Source organism: Apium graveolens, chromosome 4 (genome assembly GCF_009905375.1).
Source record: "Apium graveolens cultivar Ventura chromosome 4, ASM990537v1, whole genome shotgun sequence".
In the NCBI taxonomy this organism is placed as follows: Eukaryota; Viridiplantae; Streptophyta; class Magnoliopsida; order Apiales; family Apiaceae; genus Apium; species Apium graveolens.
The window spans coordinates 58,933,640-58,947,366 of record NC_133650.1 but is presented as its reverse complement, the minus strand read 5'-3'; the positions used below and the strand labels follow the sequence as shown (position 1 = coordinate 58,947,366).

The 13,727-nt window shown below is 31.0% G+C and overlaps 2 protein-coding genes across 3 annotated transcripts; both read right to left on the bottom strand.

Moving 5' to 3' along the window:
• Positions 1–282: 282 nt before the first annotated feature.
• On the bottom strand, positions 283–2,557 carry LOC141716746 (uncharacterized). 2 transcript variants are annotated; one of them, XM_074518931.1, is made up of 3 exons: positions 2,323–2,557; positions 1,098–1,856; positions 283–543 (listed from the first exon to the last, which is right to left on the bottom strand). In XM_074518931.1, the coding sequence occupies exons 2-3, from the start codon at positions 1,830–1,832 to the stop codon at positions 520–522; spliced, it is 759 nt and encodes a 252-aa protein (XP_074375032.1). In that variant the 5' UTR covers positions 1,833–1,856; positions 2,323–2,557; the 3' UTR covers positions 283–519. The 2 variants fall into 2 exon arrangements, with proteins under 2 accessions (XP_074375032.1, XP_074375033.1); XM_074518932.1 differs by lacking the exon at positions 2,323–2,557 and adding an exon at positions 2,169–2,221.
• Positions 2,558–6,892: 4,335 nt separating this feature from the next.
• Positions 6,893–7,894, bottom strand: LOC141718573 (uncharacterized). The gene has a single exon (XM_074520953.1). The coding sequence runs from the start codon at positions 7,892–7,894 to the stop codon at positions 6,893–6,895; it is 1,002 nt and encodes a 333-aa protein (XP_074377054.1).
• Between the last annotated feature and the right edge of the window lie 5,833 nt (positions 7,895–13,727).

The following is a 13,727-nucleotide window of genomic DNA, read 5'->3' as shown; positions in this document are numbered from 1 at the left end:
TTACTTTAATCATGTGATAATTCTGTTGACATGCTACTATACAAATGATTTTTCTGTGCAAATACTGATTTTTCTTGTAGTTTCAAACCAAATGAAAAAAGAAAAAAAGCAATGGCTATATAACATATTTCCCAAACTCTATCATTTTATATGTTGCATGTAAATCTTTTCCGATATATATAAATATTTCTTAGTCAGACAAAGATAAATATAAAATTAGGCTGCTTATGGCTGCGATAAAAAAACCCTATTAACGAGATCAATAAAAATAAAAATACTCACAAAAGAATTTTTCACAATCATCATTTATTCGTTATTATACACATAATCTATATGCTTTTTTTTTTTTGCCTTCAAAATATACATAGCTGGGTAAAGAAGGCTAGAAACCCCAGAGGAGACGAACTGAAAAGTAAAGAAAGTACACAAAATAAACTTAACAAACAGCAATCAACCCTTTACATACATGCATGACCGGCTTCACTTCACCTGTGGAATTCTTTCAAGCAGCGTGTGCAATCAAGGGTTATACACCCTTTCAACCTGAAAATTTTCAACTTTAAAATAGTGCAACAGATAAAGACTGGGAAACAGGTAAAACTCGGTAAAAAGTTAATACTCCCTCGGTTTTATATCTTTAGGAAAAAGCTTGGACTACAAAATTTTGTATTTAATGACATATGGTGTGTTTTAATTGAAATGTATTTTGTATTTATATCAACAAAACCAATTAAAACATCCCATATCAAATACCATATCTTTAACACTACTCATATCTTTAATATTGCCTCCCAGATTTTAGATATGCTAATAATAATGCCCCTCCCAAATGGTGGTAATTGACTAAATGCTCTTGTCAACACATATATTCATTTTACATAAAAACTGAATATATACAGTACAGGCGTTCAAAAAAAATTACGGTCTTACACTCTTAGTTGATGAAAAGTGTGGTCTGTTGATGCAATGTAAAGGAAGTTTTTTTTTTTGATAAATACAAATTAGTAAAGGAAGTTAATTTGGCCAAAAATCAAGAATATCAATTGGCCCCATAATGTAGCATGCATGGTTATATTTATAAAAGTGTATAATATTACCGTTTTTTTGGCCCCGTATTTAACTCCCTGGCTAATTATTTCGTTAAGTGGAGCTGGCGCAAAGCTGCCTGCTGCTGTTAATATCCCTGCTCCCAATTTAATAAATTTCTCAAGTCCCCCGTTGGGAGTCCCAACCGTTTCAAAATACTTTTTCAGATTAACATCTTTATGTTTATTGCTGTCGTCGTCGTCCATGATCAGTTTTTCTCTAAGGCAATGAAGGTGACATCCTCTTTGTTCTGTGCCTTCTGTTATAACGTATGACCATTTGTAGTTATCGACTTTCTTGCACAGCATGCAGTTTACTCTCTGTCTCTCACTCAAAGTTCTGTGGAACGCAACACCTTCTTTATTAATCTGTGATGGTACAAGATTAACAGCACATTCTGGGTGAACACTATATTCACCATAACTGTACCGTGTCAGGCCATATAGAGGATCTTCACACGCATCGCAGCACTTCATTGGTGTACTACTGCTTGCAACTTTAGTAAGAGATAGTTTTATAATCTGTTCACCTTCTCCGTCAAACTTGAATTTTACCTCTTTGTCAGGTTTTTTAAGACAAAAGTCATGAAAGTGTTTTTGGCAGTCCTTGCAATCCAGAGCTGATCTCTCCCCAGCATATATAAGATCCTGGCATGCCCCGCAAATTTGGAAGTGTGGCCTTTTAGCTAGTTTTGCTTTCTTGTGCTGGCAACTGGTACCGGAAATTGAGGAGGATGTGCAGGCCATCAAATTACAAATATGTATATATACCTGCATTATAGGTTAACAAAACTTAAGACTACGTACGTACAGAAATTAACATGCATTCCCAGTTTAATAACAGTATATATAACAAATCAAACATGAGTGTTTTGTTCATAAGTTGCATACAGTAGTACTATTAAAAACAATTACTTGCATCCTAGGGTTAATTTAGGGTTCATCCTACCATAGCTGATCCCCTCATTACCCCAATGTTCAATTACATAATTCTAACGAGTTGGATTATGGAGTAACATACGGGTCCAGGATACAGATATGCATACTTTCAATATAAACTTTAAAACAAGAAGCTTAGAAAACCTAAACGCCGGCTGATCTCTGATTGTTGTATGAAAAGGATGAATGTCCCAAGTACTACTCCTATTGATAACAAGAAGCTTAAAAAAAATATGAATAGATTATAACAAGAAGCAAAGGATTCACGCTAAGTTTAAATGAGAATTGAAATTCTTACCAGAAAAAATTCAGGATACCCCTTGTACCTGAAATATATTATTAATCTCGGAGAAAAATTTATACATGCAAGTGGAAGAATAAAGTATATATAGCATATGGTGGACCGTGTGGGAGAGGTTTTACATTTACCAAACGAAACTACCTATACATTCTACTTAAAACCATGGTCTTTGGAGATCCAACAACTACAGATATATTTTATCATATGTTTACTGTCATATAATACTATATCCAGTTAAACCCATTTGGTTCCCAGTTTTTGGTGTCTCATCTCATATGTTCAGTTGGCATTGAGCAACTAAATGTATATCACGTATATATACATCATATAAATATTAAGTTAAAAAATTGTTACTCGACGAGAACTGAACCTCATTGTCCGGATTAATGAAATTAAAATATAATATCAAATATTAAATTAGTATTATAAAAATTTGAACTTGAGAATATGTAGCCAGTAAATATTATTAAATTATACGTAGTTAATGAAATTAAAGAAGTTAAATCAAATAAATAGATCTTATATAATTATGTGTTTGTAGGGAATCGAATCAAGTTTGGAACTGGAGTGAAATTAGTATTAGTAGAGTTTTGAATTTGAAAGTATATAATTAGTAAATATTATTAAATTATATAGTTATAAGGGGAGTCAAACACACTTGAAATTAACGAAGTTAAATTAAATAAATAGAACTTTATTTAATTACATTTTTTATAGAATCAAACCAAGTTTAAAGTGAAATTAATTAATATAATTATCAAAATTTGTATTTTTGATAGTTTCCTACTAATTTAAACCAAGTTTAAATGTTAATCTAGTTTATAATTCATGAATTAAGATAATTATAAATAAAATTTTATTTATTTTGGTTCATTTTAGTAAAAAAAAAATTGATTTATAAAATAAAATTATCAAAACAATTGTATAACTTATAAGAATTCATCTAGTTATATATTACATGTATGTCACTCACTTAATCATATTAACTTATAAATTATTTATTTTAAAATTTCTTAAACGAGTCATATTTTGAACATTGACACCTAGTTTAATTCTGATATAATCTACGCGTTGTAGAAACCAAAGTCTAAACAATTTGAAACAAAATTTCATGGGTATTTCCATCCCAATTTATATCAACTAAGAGAGGAGGATGGTGGGAAAGTGTAATATAATATACGACTACCTATGTTTACACGTATAACTAATTAATTTAAACTTGGTAATGAAATAATGATAGTGCAAGTTACTACCAATTTATTAGTAAAAAAGAAAAAAAAAAGAATAAGACAACGGAATCACAACTAGTCTAAGCCGGCAGTTACATATATGGTGACGCAATTCACGTTACATATATGGTGACGCAATTCACGTTGAAGCAGTCCTGCAGTGACGTGAAACTCTCCGAAACGTGATTTTTCGTGGAAAATTTGTGGACCGTAACAATACATTTATTTCCAAGTTGTACCAAACGAATTCATTAAACAAAAAAATGTGAAAAGAATAGAAATATGAAGAACTTATTGCATTCAAGATAATATAGATAATATCTATTTAGAAGAAAATCATAAGCTCGCGATGTATACATATAAATCTGGAGAAGCGTAATGAAATTAATCTTTAAAGTGACACAGGCAGAATGTTCAGAAACTCGCAACCACATGAACTCAAAGGTAGATAACCAAGAGTCATGAAAGTGAAGAAACTGATCTCTCTCTTCTACTCAAGTTTTACAGAGTAAAGAGCTAGAGGGGTGACACAAGAATATTAGGTTAATGAGCACTTGTTGCTGAGCAGGCTAATTCATGTCTCTATGTATGTACAATATACTTTGTGGCTTACAAATCCGATTAGTAACTGTATGAGTGAGGAATCTAGCAAAAATAAAACAGTACGAGTGAGTAAATTTTTTATTATCCATCTGTAATTAGTTGGAATATTTAAATTCTAAAGAGCAGAATTATAACATCATAATAGAAAAAGGGAAAATGTTAGAGTTCTCCAAAATTTTAACAAAACTTTTTTGAAGTATTTTATAATTTTTTTAACTTTCTCATAATAATACGAGACCGATGTATTCATATGAGCCTGCAAATTACATTTTGACATATATTACTATTTTGATACGAGTTTTAGATTAATTAGTATTACTTAATAGAAAATCATGTTTGAGGAGTTGTAACGACGCGCACTTCCGGACTATTAAATCTAAATACCAAAACTTAAATAAAATAGATTCTTATTCGATATTTCAAATATATCACGAAGGTCAAAGCAGCGGTCAAACTCAATAATCAAAATCATAAAAACAGAGACGCAACTCCACAAATCCGATAATAATTGTCTAACGGATAATTAAATTTATTCTCTAAAAACAAAATCTTTATTCTAATTCAAATAGCACAAAACGAAGATCTCCACATAGTTCTCATTCCTTAATCTTAAATGCTCCAAAATTCCGAACCTGAAATATAAAAAGGGGTGAGCTACGAAACTCAGCAAGTACAAATTGACCAACTCTTAAACAGAAAAACAATGGGTGTTTTAATAAAACGATTTTTCTTAAAACAATAATAATTTTGTAAAACATTTTCTAAAATAAATCCAACCCAAAGTTTTATATTTTAAAAAGTCAGAATTTAAAACAGAACAGAGCATATTTTATAACAGATCAGAACAGAATAAAACAGAACGAACCGATAATTCTTATAAATATCACAGTCTTGATCTACGGCCACACTTTGCCAGTAGCTGGCATCTAATTCTTATTCTTATTCTTTATACCACACTTTGACAGTGGTCGGCATCTAAAGTTCAATAATTACGCGCCCTTAATAGGTATCTAAAGTTGCACACTTGTGCGCCTACTAAGGGTATCTAAGACTAGTTCCGGAACTATAGCGTAAATTACGAACGGTTCAAAATCGTAGAGACTGGGTTCTAAAATTCACAAATACTTATATCTTCTAATTTCGAAATCAAAGTTTCTTAAATCTTATACGAAATTAAGAACAGAACTGGAATATCTTTTCCGAAAATTAAAAGTAAGTCAAAAGTACTTACCTCAAAGTCGACACTTAAAAATCCGAAATTAACAACACGAACAAGCCTAACAATTAACAGGCAGAACATAATTAATTATTTTAATCTATAACAGATTTTATACAAATTTTACAAACAGGCGTCATGCTATATCACATTAACACAGAACAAAGCACTCGTCATTAATTAATAGAAGCTAAAACCTAATAAATAATTAATTAATATAACAACTAAATCGAGGTAGACTCCATAATTTTACTTTACATTTAAGTATCCAGAGACTTAAAGCATGTTGACACAATCTAATTAAAACAAATTATATAAACAAAACTAACAGACCATAAGCATGCAAACATACATGGGCTTTAAAAGTCCAACATACTAATTAATCATGTAACAAATCAAGATCACATATTATACTTATGATAAGACATGCATGCATGTATAAATATTAAATTAAAAGAATCCTGCACACTCCCCATACCAAAAGTCGGACCCTGCATCACAATATACTAAAATAATATAATAACTAAATAAAGACTTTGTACAAAAATCAATAAAACCAATCGGGCCTTGAGCCCAATAACATATGCACATAAATTTATCCAAATAATTTAGAAAACAAAAGGAACACAGCTAAATTAGACATGCTTGCAAAATTTTATTTTTTTATTTTTATTTTTATTTTTTTAAAAAATAATCCTTACACATTTATCAATATTACTAGTAATAAACAAGTAACAAGTTGGCACCCTGAATTAAACTTTAACATACTTTCTAATTGAGTAAGCATAATTTATTATTTTTAATCTATTTAAAAATAATACTTTAGCATGCATATTGTGTCAAAATAAGTAACATCTAAGTCTAAAAAGAAAACTAGGATCTCTACAATAACACAAATCATGTTGTAGTAATTTCAAAACAAGTACGTAAAAACATGAATAGTACAAAAGCTAAAATAAAAGGTCAAAAGCATAGCATCCCTGATCAATTACATGCACTTGAATTGTACTAATTATTTAATACTAACAGCCCCAATAACATGAAAGAAACAAAGCAATTAATCTCAGGACAAATAAAATGGCTGAAATAGAGTCGTACCTGTCGAAGAAGAGAGTCGGCACGAGTTTTTATTATTATCTTATGGGGTTCTTATATAGGCAAACGAAACCCTAATTCTATTTAGGATATAATAATTTTCCTTTTAAAATTTACAACCTCTCCAAGTAAATTCCAAAAATAAAATATTTGGCACACACAATTACCTAAATTAAAAAGATTTCGATTTTCTAAATTATTTTTACACTTATTTCCACAAATAACAAATCTTTTCCCTCAATAACTTACACAAAAAGTTTCCGGAATATTCTAAATTAAAATATTTATCTAAACGAAATAATATCTAAAATCTAATAAATAAAATCACCGATTTTACATTCTTCCCTCCTTAAAAGAATTTGGTCCCCAAATTCATAAAAATGAAATTAAATTAAATAAGTCGCTAAAGAAAAGAAATCATACCTTAATTGCGATAGTTGTCATTTCCTGTGAGTTGAAATACTCGTCCTTTGCCCATCTTGTTATCTGCTTCCTTCCTTGGTGGCGGTGGCGGGTTGTGCGGACAATTCGAAATCTTGTGTCCTACTTCTCCGCAATGGAAACAAGCACCTGTATTCCAACGGCAGACTTTGTCGGGATGATTCTTGCCGCACCTCGAACACCTTTCTCGATCACCTTGACCTCCGATGTTATCGTACACGTGTGGCTTCTTGAGTGGTCCCCCTTGAAAAGATTGCCCACTAGTTTGAGTGAACCGCCTCTTATTCCAGCTGCCAGACGCCTTTTCAGATTCTGCCAAGCCCCTTTCGATCACTAACGCCTTGTTGAGGACAGCCTCGTATGTCTGAAGTTCAAAAGACGCCACAGAGTTCCTGATGTCGCTTCGAAGTCCCTCTTCCAATCTTCGTGCTCGACTGCTCTCATCAGCTACTAAGGTCGACGCGTATTTCGCAAGCTTTGCAAATTCTGCTTCGTATTGAATGACGGTTTTATCCCCTTGCTGAAGGCGAATGAAGTCTCTCTCTTTCTGCAGACGAACTGTTCTAGGAAAGTACTTGTCCTCTAAAGCCTTCTTGAACTTTTCCCAAGTGTACGGTTCAGGATTTTCTTCAAGATTCGTTGTTGTCTCGTTCTTCCTCTTCTCCATAAGCCACCAGTCGTAAGCGCTTCCTTGCAATTGGTACACAGCTAAGGTCACCTTCTGCTGCTCATTGCTCCCAAGAAGTCCAAAAGCTTTTTCCATCTCTTGGATCCACATCTCGACTACTGTCGGATCAGTTGCTCCATCAAAAGTTGGCGGGTTCAAACGCTTGAACTGAGAGACGATGTTGGGCTTTGGTTGCTGATTCACAAGTACAGCTAGAGTTTCAGCCAGCTGGTCAAAGACATTTCCTCCTTCATCATTGTTGCCCTGATTTCCATTGTTGTTCTGATTTTCGTTGTTGTTCTGATTATCTCCGTCCATCTTTTCTAAAACCCACAAAATAATTTCTAAACTTGTAGTCAATAATCAAAAAGCACAAAAGTCAAACATATCAAATAATCACACAAATAAATATCTAAATCAAATATAATTTCTTAAGACCTATACGATAGTCTACAGGATCGCATCTTAGGGAATGTACTAGTCCCATACCTAATACACTCCGAAGAACAACCTGCTCTTGATACCAACTGTAACGACGCGCACTTCCGGACTATTAAATCTAAATACCAAAACTTAAATAAAATAGATTCTTATTCGATATTTCAAATATATCACGAAGGTCAAAGCAGCGGTCAAACTCAATAATCAAAATCATAAAAACAGAGACGCAACTCCACAAATCCGATAATAATTGTCTAACTGGTAATTAAATTTATTCTCTAAAAACAAAATCTTTATTCTAATTCAAATAGCACAAAACGAAGCAGCACAGATCTCCACATAGTTCTCATTCCTTAATCTTAAATGCTCCAAAATTCCGAACCTGAAATATAAAAAGGGGTGAGCTACGAAGCTCAGCAAGTACAAATTGACCAACTCTTAAACAGAAAAACAATGGGTGTTTTAATAAAACGATTTTTCTTAAAACAATAATAATTTTGTAAAACATTTTCTAAAATAAATCCAACCCAAAGTTTTATATTTTAAAAAGTCAGAATTTAAAACAGAACAGAGCATATTTTATAACAGATCAGAACAGAATAAAACAGAACGAACCGATAATTCTTATACCACAGTCTTGATCTACGGCCACACTTTGCCAGTAGCTGGCATCTAATTCTTATTCTTATTCTTTATACCACACTTTGACAGTGGTCGGCATCTAAAGTTCAATAATTACGCGCCCTTAATAGGTATCTAAAGTTGCACACTTGTGCGCCTACTAAGGGTATCTAAGGTTAGTTCCGGAACTATAGCGTAAATTACGAACGGTTCAAAATCGTAGAGACTGGGTTCTAAAATTCACAAATACTTATATCTTCTAATTTCGAAATCAAAGTTTCTTAAATCTTATACGAAATTAAGAACAGAACTGGAATATCTTTTCCGAAAATTAAAAGTAAGTCAAAAGTACTTACCTCAAAGTCGACACTTAAAAATCCGAAATTAACAACACGAACAAGCCTAACAATTAACAGGCAGAACATAATTAATTATTTTAATCTATAACAGATTTTATACAAATTTTACAAACAGGCGTCATGCTATATCACATTAACACAGAACAAAGCACTCGTCATTAATTAATAGAAGCTAAAACCTAATAAATAATTAATTAATATAACAACTAAATCGAGGTAGACTCCATAATTTTACTTTACATTTAAGTATCCAGAGACTTAAAGCATGTTGACACAATCTAATTAAAACAAATTATATAAACAAAACTAACAGACCATAAGCATGCAAACATACATGGGCTTTAAAAGTCCAACATACTAATTAATCATGTAACAAATCAAGATCACATATTATACTTATGATAAGACATGCATGCATGTATAAATATTAAATTAAAAGAATCCTGCACACTCCCCATACCAAAAGTCGGACCCTGCATCACAGTATACTAAAATAATATAATAACTAAATAAAGACTTTGTACAAAAATCAATAAAATCAACCGGGCCTTGAGCCCAATAACATATGCACATAAATTTATCCAAATAATTTAGAAAACAAAAGGAACACAGCTAAATTAGACATGCTTGCAAAATTTTATTTTTTTATTTTTATTTTTATTTTTTTTAAAAATAATCCTTACACATTTATCAATATTACTAGTAATAAACAAGTAACAAGTTGGCACCCTGAATTAAACTTTAACATGCTTTCTAATTGAGTAAGCATAATTTATTATTTTTAATCTGTTTAAAAATAATACTTTAGCATGCATATTGTGTCAAAATAAGTAACATCTAAGTCTAAAAAGAAAACTAGGATCTCTACAATAACACAAATCATGTTGTAGTAATTTCAAAACAAGTACGTAAAAACATGAATAGTACAAAAGCTAAAATAAAAGGTCAAAAGCATAGCATCCCTGATCAATTACATGCACTTGAATTGTACTAATTATTTAATACTAACAGCCCCAATAACATGAAAGAAACAAAGCAATTAATCTCAGGACAAATAAAATGGCTGTAATAGAGTCGTACCTGTCGAAGAAGAGAGTCGGCACGAGTTTTTATTATTATCTTATGGGGTTCTTATATAGGCAAACGAAACCCTAATTCTATTTAGGATATAATAATTTTCCTTTTAAAATTTACAACCTCTCCAAGTAAATTCCAAAAATAAAATATTTGGCACACACAATTACCTAAATTAAAAAGATTTCGATTTTCTAAATTATTTTTACACTTATTTCCACAAATAACAAATCTTTTCCCTCAATAACTTACACAAAAAGTTTCCGGAATATTCTAAATTAAAATATTTATCTAAACGAAATAATATCTAAAATCTAATAAATAAAATCACGGATTTTACAGGAGTCGTTACCAAGGTATTTTAATTTGTTTTGCGCAGAAGAATAAACATATGAAAAGATTAATTTAGTACTATTTGTTTAAAGTTTAAACTGACATGTGAACCAGGTTAGCTATATCTCCCTTTTAAACGTATAATTTCACATTCTTGTTGGTAAGAATTAATTACGTTAGAAAATCTTCCAAAATAAGACATAATCTCATATATATAACAAATAATTATAAAAAATGTTATTCCCGGAGCTACAGTCATTTAAAGCAAAATGGAAGTTAAATAACAAAAGTACTGTCCCCAAAGCACATCAATCAACATCTAAATTAACCATTTCTGTGAGAAAAACTATGTCATTTCACTTCCATTTTGCTCTTGTAATACATTTCCCATAATTATTAACAGTAAGTCAGACTAAAAAGTTAGCGACCATTACAAGAAAATAAGGCTAAATTCAACTGTATAAATTCAATCGGCCTAAATTCGACTGATTCCGGTTGATTCATTGGGCACGGCTAAATACAACCGCCCGCGGTCGAATTTAGTAATAAATGCGACCGGATTTTTTGTGCGGTTGAATTTAACTCCAGCAAAAAATGGAAGGAATTTTCCCGCCAACTGAATTATTTTGCGCTCCTAAATTCAACCGCTAGCGGTCGAATGTAGCCTTACCAAATGGCGGGACTTTTTCCCGCTCTTTTTGTTTAAATTTGCTGAAATGACAAAAAACGATTTCAATCGAAATCAGTTGAAATAATTAAAATGATTGCAAGCGGTTGTATTTAGTAAATAAAAAAATAAAAAATTTATGCAATAATAACATTCATCACATGCACAAAAATTTATGATGACGAAAAAATTATACATTAAGGGAGAATTTTGATTTTTTTGTGTTTGATAATATTTTAAAATTTAAATATTTTTTTAATATATTTCAAAAATTATCAAAAATAATTTTAAAAAAATCGGAACACCAATTTTAGAATAAACACTCGTTAGTTGTATTAGTCAAACTAAATCTTGACAGTTAAAATGGCAAAACAAATGAAATTATTTTGATGTGAAATTTTGGTTATATCAGTATTATATATCTATTGGCATCCATATGTTGGATCGTTAAAAAATAGTTTTAAAAAAATCGAAACAACAATCCAGAAATAAACACTAGTTAGTTGTCTTAGTCAAACTGAAAATTGACTGTTAAAATGGTAAAATAGATAAAATTATTTTGATATGAAATTTTATTTATATCACTAATATACATATCTATTGACATCCGTACGGTTGGATCGATGAAAAATATTTTAAAAAAAAATCGAAACACCAATTCAGGAATAAAGAGTAGTTTGTTGTACGAGTCAAACTGAAACTTGACTATTAAAATGGAAAACCAAATAAAATTATTTTGATATGAAATTTTGGTTATATCACTCATATATATATATCTATTGACATCCATACGGTTGGATCATTGAAATTTGTTTTTAGAAAAATCGAAACACCAATTCAGGAATAAACAGTAGTTAGCTCTACTAGTCAAAATGAACCTTGACTGTTAAAATGATAACCCAAATAAAATTATTTTGATATGAAACTTTGTTTATATAACTAATATATATATTTATTAACATCCGTACGGTTGGATCGATGAAAAATATTTTTAAAAAAATCGAAACACCAATTCAGGAATAAACACTAGTAAGTTGTACTAGTCAAACTGAAGTTTGAATGTTAAAATGGAAAAACAAATAAAATTATTTGGATATGAAATTTGGTTATATCACTAATATATGTATCTATTAACATCCATACGGTTGGATCATTGAAAAATATTTTTAAAAAAGTCGAAACACCAATTCAGGAATAAACAGTAGTTCACTGTACTAGTCAAACTGAAGCTTGACCTTTAAAATGACAAAGTAAATAAAATTATTTTAATATGAAACTTTGGTTATATCACTAATATATGTATCTATTAACATCCATACGGTTGGATCATTGAAAAATATTTTTAAAAAAGTCGAAACACAAATTCAGGTATTTTAACACGTATTTTGACTTGTAAAATTGATATTTCGTACATTATTTTTTTCTAAAAAAAATCCTGAATAAAATTATAAATTATAAATTTTAAATATTTTCTACTACCTTCTCGTGTTCTTCCTACTAATAATAAATAATTGTCATTTTTCTTGAAAAAATATATGAAACATTTCTTAAAAACACACACTTAAAAAATAAATAAAATAAAAATAATTCTCTCTCCTTTGATAAAACCAGATGGGTTACTCCTACTGGGCTAAAAATATTAAACTCTAAGGCCCAGAGAGCAGCACTAACCATTTGGGTCGGCCTAACCATAAACTCTAGCTATCTAGGGTTTTTATAAAATTTCAGCCGCTCATCTTATCAACCCTTGCACAAACACTAAGCCGCTCAGCTCTCACCAGAAATTCACCGCACCCATCACAAGCCACAAGCCGCCGCCGCAGCAACAAAGACAACAAATATCGGTAAGAAGGTAGGTTCTTTCCACGGTTCAAACAATTCTCTAATTTAAATATTTGTAAGTTATGCTTCATCTGCTTCCAAATTATAAAATTTGGGAGATCTTGCTTCCACTGCGGTGTAGACTTTTTCGGCATATGCTATGTTTCATCAGCTGTAGCTGAATAACTCTCAGAAATACGGATCTTCATTTACTTTGTGGGCATTCAATATGTGCTCGCCTACTCTCTGGCTAATAATCCGTAGGAGCTAGTTCTCAAACATTTCTCTTTATATGGTCGCAAGTTAAACATTGCAGACGTTCAAGAGCAGGAACACCGATCCCAAGCCTTCTATTACTCGGTTTCTCAGCCCCGTTTGATGTCGTGTAATGTTTTGCTGGACATAATTGATTAATATTTCAGGCATTGCTATGGATAATGTAATTTGGCATATGTTTTTGTTATTTTGATTTTCGGATTTTTGTGTTACTAGAATTTTCAATGTTGTTTTTTTTAAAAAAAAATTCCTTTTGTTGGTTTTGGTGTGCCCCTTGTTTACTTAAACAATTCTAGCTGGGATTGTGACTCATTTGATAATCATGCTTTTAGTTAAGTTTTTTGATCGTATGGATATGTCCAACTGGTTTGCAATGATTAGATATATAAAACATGACTCGAAATTGTGTTTTTGGGTCAAAATGGGGCTACCTGAATCTGGGCAAATTCATTGGATTCTGGAAATTTTCCAGTTTCCGGTGATATTTTTTAAAAACCGACGTTCGTTAATTCAACTGCAGGCAATTGTATTTAGAATCATTTTTTTTACAAAATACGGT

Coding starts and splice junctions, on each gene's coding strand:
- LOC141718573 (XM_074520953.1), bottom strand. CDS start 7,894: ATGGACGGAGATAATCAGAACAACAACGAAAATCAGAACAACAATGGA.
- LOC141716746 (XM_074518931.1), bottom strand. CDS start 1,832: ATGGCCTGCACATCCTCCTCAATTTCCGGTACCAGTTGCCAGCACAAG. Junction 544..1,097: donor AATACGGGGCCAAAAAAACG/GTAATATTATAC, acceptor GAAAATTTTCAG/GTTGAAAGGGTGTATAACCC.